Source organism: Sminthopsis crassicaudata, chromosome 3 (assembly GCF_048593235.1).
Source record: "Sminthopsis crassicaudata isolate SCR6 chromosome 3, ASM4859323v1, whole genome shotgun sequence".
NCBI classification, from domain to species: domain Eukaryota; kingdom Metazoa; phylum Chordata; class Mammalia; order Dasyuromorphia; family Dasyuridae; genus Sminthopsis; species Sminthopsis crassicaudata.
Window position 1 is genome coordinate 479772825 of NC_133619.1, and position 6000 is coordinate 479778824.

Below are 6000 nucleotides of genomic sequence, written 5' to 3' on the forward strand. Positions count from 1 at the left end.
CTATTAAAAAGCAAGTGATGAAATACCAAAAATTCTCTTTGCTACCAGTATTATGAATGGCCTTTTAAAAATTATTTTTGTTTTATGATAGATACTGTAGTGTTCTACATAAATGCATTGGACATAACAGGTACTGCTGTACTGACAAAAAACACAATGTTTACTCTAGTAATATTTGAGAAGAAAAACAGTATCCTGAAATATCTGATTAAACTTTATATTAATAAAATGTTTTATAAATTAATTACATTTTAAAAACTATTTCTACAGTTACTACAAAATATATTTTATAACATAAACATAATTACAATTAGCCTTTACCTTTAAATGAAAAGTAGGCAGGAAAAATCCCCTTAAGTTTTTTTTTGTTTGTTTGTTTTGGTTTGGTTTTTTGGAGCTTTATTGTCTTCACTACTTGAAAGGTTTCTTCTATATTGTGAAGTAAGAACTATTGCCTTTATTTACAAAAATATTATCTTTATCATTTTTGCTCTTATCTGTTACTCCTTTGTTCCCAGATTTAAAATACCTTGTTACCAATACCAGAGTGGCAGCAAAATTTGATTGCAAAATTCTGGAGCATATTAAAAATATTCATTTGCTTAAATTTATCAGGAGATGCTTGGTAGGAAGAATAAGACATAATAGAGTTAAAATCCTTTTTCTGAAAGAGAAAAAAATCACCTTGTTATCAAAAATTTGGGATTGATTCCCAAGCCATGCTAGCTAGGAGGGATGGAAAGACCTTAACCTTCCTGAATTTGGAAATGTTCTTAGAGCAAAATGTTAATATTTGTTAATCTCACAAAAATTCTGTGATATAGGTATGCAGATATTTTCACTTTGCGAGAATAGGGAACTTAAGTGAAGAGCCAGGAAATGATTTATATTCTGTCATATAATTAACAAATAACAGATTTAACTCAAGATTTAAAAAAAAAATTTTTTTTTTTACTCCAAAGTTAGTGCCATTTCCATTACTCCACAATGACCAATATAGTAGAAATATTTAGAGTCAGGTGTACCACCTACTCAAGTTGGCAAGTCACAACTTCTTTATTTGTAAAATTGAAAAGTTGAATTAGAAAATCTAGTTCTAAATATATGATTATGTAGATGGGGTTATAGAATTTTATATAGGAGTGAAGAATGTGAAGAAATTGTTAGCATATTCTAATATACAAAACTATATGCTTCCAATGTCTAAAACATGACTTGAAATTCCTCAATGATATGAGGAATTCACTTTTTAAAAATTTACCTTTTCACCATAAATATAATACAAACAGTTCAATATGCAAAAAACATTTGAAAATAGGGATTAGTATATTAAAGTATGAATTTCTATTTATAGCTTTTTAAAAAGTATATATTCAAATTACCATGATAATATAATTTCTTACTTTTTTGTTCCTTTATGAATTTTCTGCTCTTTTCTGTGTTTACTTGATACTGATTTTTTTTTGTATCCCTATCATAATTCCATGGTCATCTAAAATAAAAGCCCTTCCTTTAATTAGTCAGACAAAATAAATTCACATAATTTCTGTGTTTGAAAGCAAATGGCTTAGTCTGTATTTCTAGTCTCTCTCTCTCTCTCTCTACTGAGAGATGGACAGCATGTAATTCATTTTCAGTTCTTCTAGGGTTATAATTATTCCTTCCATTGACCAGAGGTCTTATTTCAAAGTTGTTTTATTTTTTCATTAGTATGGTCACAATAATGTTTCATTATGTATCAGTTCACATTCTTCCTAGGTTTCTTAGAATCTTCCCCTTTTATCATGTCTTAGAATGTAATAGTATTCCATTATATTAATTTTCTATAGTATTTGTAACCATTTCCTAATTGATGGGCTTTCATTTGTTTTCTTTGCCACAATAAAATTAGTTGCTAGCAATATTTTTTGTACAATTGATCCATTCCTTTCCTTTTTTCTCTTTGGAGAGAATGCCTAGTATAGAATTTCTGGGCCATGGTTTAGTGAATTTGAGGATGTAGCTTCAGAATGCTGTTTTGGAATGGAAGGATCAACTTAAAGCCCTCCCAATTTTGGCCCTCAAATTCTGTAATTTTATAGTGCTTAACATTTGCTTGAAACTTTGAAAACTTTTTCTATGTGTAATTTTTTGCTCTTGAACATTACACATTACTCATTCATATGGACACACAAATTTCTGCTTTACTGTAGGAGTGAGTATTTGAATGAAGTAATATGCTGGATATATTTTTCAGAAATTTGATAATTTGATACCTAGAGCCAAAATCACAGGGAATGAAGTTTAATTTAAAATATATATATATATATATATATATATATATATATATATATATATATATATATATATATATATATATATATATAGAGAGAGAGAGAGAGAGAGAGAGAGAGAGAGAGAGAGAGAGAGAGAGAGAAAGAGAGAGAGAGAGAGAGAGAGAGAGAGAGAGAGAGAGAGAGAGAGAGAGAGAGAGAGAGAGAGAGAGAAAAGAAACCTTCTAAAAGATGCTGTAAGAATCCAAAAAAATTTAATCAGTTTCGCTTTATTGCTTAAAGGTTGGACAAGATGCACTGGAAGTTGTAAGGAATTATTTTAAAGTGTTTGTCCAGGGATTGATTTTTATGATATGTATATAATTAGGGCAAATTTTACCTTTTAATTTAAATAAAACCTTTTTTTTTATGTCTAAACAAGAAGAGAAGTTAAAAATATATTATGTAAGATTAAGTAATTCTCTTTAGGTCTGAAAATTCACTCCATTTTTAGATGAAATTAAGCTAGGGAAACATGAGATACTGAATGCTCTCTTAAAGGTTTTTGATATTTGACTGACATAATAATGCTGTCCACTCCACAAACCATTTAAAATTCATACTTTTTAATTAAATGCTCCATTTTCCTCCTGCAGCATTAAAAATTGTAAACATTTTTGAGCTTTTTCAATAGTTGTCATGTTTGGAAGTTTATGCAAATTGACATGGTATAAGTGGCAACTCACAGAAGGTCATACTGTATTTAGCCTCACTATTGTATTATAATGCCTTCCTCATATATAACAACCAGGGAAACATTTATCTATGATAGTTAAATCTTTGAAAATTAACCCAGAATCAATAAAAGCAGTCTCAGAAACATCTGTTTAAATGAAAAGTGTAGTTCCCATAAAAATAACTTCTTTTTGATCATAGAATTAGGAACCTCATCCCTTCATTTGTTATTAGTTTTTGGATAATATTCTTTAAATCAGACCTATTGCAATAAAAAGCTGTATAATTGCTAATCTTTTCCTTTTTTGTACCTTCCTAGCCTCTTCATACCACTTTTTTCCTTTTCAGCCTTCTGTTTCTGTTTTTTCAGTTTGATTATTTTCTTCTTTTGTAGCTTTTACTTTCAGTTTCTCTCTCTTTAAAATGTTTAAAGTTTTTTTTTTTTTTTAAAAAACCTGTTACCTATAACATTAGAGAATTTAATGATTGAAATCTATAGTAGTACAGAAAATGGACCTATCAAAAACCTGATTTTTTTTCTCTTTTAAATAGGTAATTATTTTTTTTTTGATAATGAAAATTTAAAAAGTAATACTACTGCTTATACAGTAAGGTTCTGCTATAAGCCATTCTCTTACCTAAAATTATTTCTTCAATAAACAAGTCCAAGGTACTTAGTCACATAGTAGAATACACACATACATGGCATAGTAATACTTTAAGCAGATTTTGAAAATTTATAATGTGAAAGAATTCCGTGGGATCTACCTGCCAGTTTAGAATTTAGGTTAATCCAAGCTTCCAAGTTTGCTTAAAGGAATATTCACCTGTATTTTAATGATAATAAAGACATTATAAGTGATACTAACCATATAGTAAACTTGTTTATTCAGGGGTCTAATGATTTTGAATTTAGATTCCAATCCCTAGATGGAGCATCTTTTGTTTTGAATCATACTTGATTTTTGCCTAGAAAGAAAAAAATAGCATTAACTAGGGGCCCATTAAAAATTCAGTTAATTTTCATTCAAATCCACATATTGTTTTGATTTATCCCTCCTCTTTATTTGGATCCAATGTAATTCTTCATTTTTTCTTTTAGTAAAGTGAAAACCAATGGGCAAACCTGAAGGCAAAAGTAAAATGTGTACATTTGAAATATTTTCTAGAATTCTGTTCTAGCTCAAATAAGCAAAATGAATTTCATCTTTCCCCTGATTTCAAGAAAATAAATTCTATATCTTCCATTTCATCTGTAGTAAGAGATATAAGAAAATTTTGCTATGAAGAGTTTTTTAAGTTAACCTATTAAAATAAAAAGCAAATATATAATATTGCTCTAACATCACAATTGTGTGTAAATTAAGTATTATATGAAGTACTGCTTTAAATTCTTAAATAATTTTGTTTTGTAACTCAATAGCCTAGGAGTTCAATCAACTTTACTGTGTTTTATAAGATTAAATAGATAAAAGATATATGATCTGCTTTCATATTCCCCTTTCTATAGCCTGAAATTTAAAGACTAAAAGTTTGAGATTGAGCATCATTACACAACATAAATGCTTTCTTTCTCTCTTTTATAGTGGTCCTAATCGAGGCCATTACATTGCAATAGTTAAGAGTCACGATTTTTGGTTGTTGTTTGATGATGACATTGTAGAGGTAAGTGTTTTGTTTTCTCTTTCATTTTTCTACTTTCCTTTTAAATTTCATAAGGTATAGTCTTTCTTTTGTGAATAAATGCTACACCTCTTTTCCCTTACTTGATATTCTCTGAACTATATGTCTTGTTAAATATGACACAAATAACATTGTTTATTCTCAAAATACTAATGTTTTCATCTTTTCAGTATTTTATATTAAGTGGTTTTATTAGCTGTTTCTTTAGCACTTTAAGTAGAATAATGGAGGATATAAGATTTTATTTTTAAAAGGGAGAAAACTAAATTGTTTCATTTAAAATAGAAGAATTTATATTGCATTTGTAAGAAAGAAAAATATCATTTACATGTTCCTTACCATTTTTACATTATGTCATGCAGAAAATAGATGCACAAGCTATTGAAGAATTCTACGGGTTGACATCAGACATCTCAAAGAACTCTGAGTCTGGTTACATCCTCTTCTATCAGTCTCGGGACTGAATGGGAACTGTGGTGAAGAGATACTTTCTGCCTCATTTCTTTGGTTATTTTGGAAAGGATCAAGCACTGATTTTTCAAGAAAATGGAAATGCAGGGAGCTCAGGGGGCAGTAGTGCATTTTGCACACAACACACAAAGACTATGGATTAACAAGCCCTTCATATCATGGTAGTTGATTTATTTGCTCAGGTATCATGCTGTCTGTACAGTTCCATGCGAGAATAATTTGAAATCAGAGATACCAGGTTCTCTTGTCAGAGTAGCCTTCCAGTAATTAACATGCATATTTTCTTTGTTATTTGCACCCATAAATTTGAAAGCCTTTGGGATGCATTAGAAAGAATAGGAACCTGTGTTAGATTGTATTGATTATTTAAAAAAAAAAAAAGACACTGAATACACTGCATAAATTAGCTTATGTTCAATTTGGAGATCATATTCTGTGGTTTTTCATGAGTAAACCTGAAATATTCTTGGGCCCAACACTTGTAGTTGCTTTCCTGACATACTAGATTAACACGATGAACTCCAGTGTCAGGGAGGCAAGTATGTTTTGCTTCTCTAAAGAAGCTTCTAATAATATACAGTATATGTATATGTAGGGAACAATTGGTCAAAGGTGGCTTTTTGCTTCCCCAAGGGGAAAGACTGGCTCTGTAATTATAGTTTATTCTTATTTATTTGACTTATTGTATCTGCTAGAGTCTAAGTATTGTATGAATTGTCAATGATTCTATCAACAAGTTTTAAGGATATTTGTTAGCTTTAGTCAGTTATACCCTTTAAGTGTTTAATTTTCTATTTTGAAGCATAAATTTAAATTCTATTTAAAATCAGTTAAGTTATCTTAAGAAAAATTCTATGAG

The 6000-nt window shown here is 29.2% G+C and overlaps 1 protein-coding gene and 1 long non-coding RNA gene across 8 annotated transcripts in view; one reads left to right on the forward strand and one right to left on the reverse strand.

Annotated features, from left to right (window-relative positions):
• The window catches only part of LOC141563053 (uncharacterized), a 99056-nt gene extending 95346 nt beyond the window's left edge, over positions 1-3710 (reverse strand). Inside the window, exon 1 of the long non-coding RNA XR_012488315.1 lies at positions 3626-3710. This is a non-coding gene — a long non-coding RNA (uncharacterized LOC141563053). The remainder of the gene's footprint in view (positions 1-3625) is intronic.
• USP12 (ubiquitin specific peptidase 12) overlaps positions 1-5570 on the forward strand; it is a 128576-nt gene extending 123006 nt beyond the window's left edge. For all 7 annotated transcript variants that reach the window (XM_074303598.1, XM_074303603.1, XM_074303600.1 and 4 more), the window contains 2 exons: positions 4574-4652; positions 5033-5570. In XM_074303598.1, coding sequence (XP_074159699.1) covers positions 4574-4652; positions 5033-5134 — 181 coding nt within the window. In that variant the 3' untranslated portion in view covers positions 5135-5570. The remainder of the gene's footprint in view (positions 1-4573; positions 4653-5032) is intronic.
• The last annotated feature ends 430 nt before the right edge of the window (positions 5571-6000 follow it).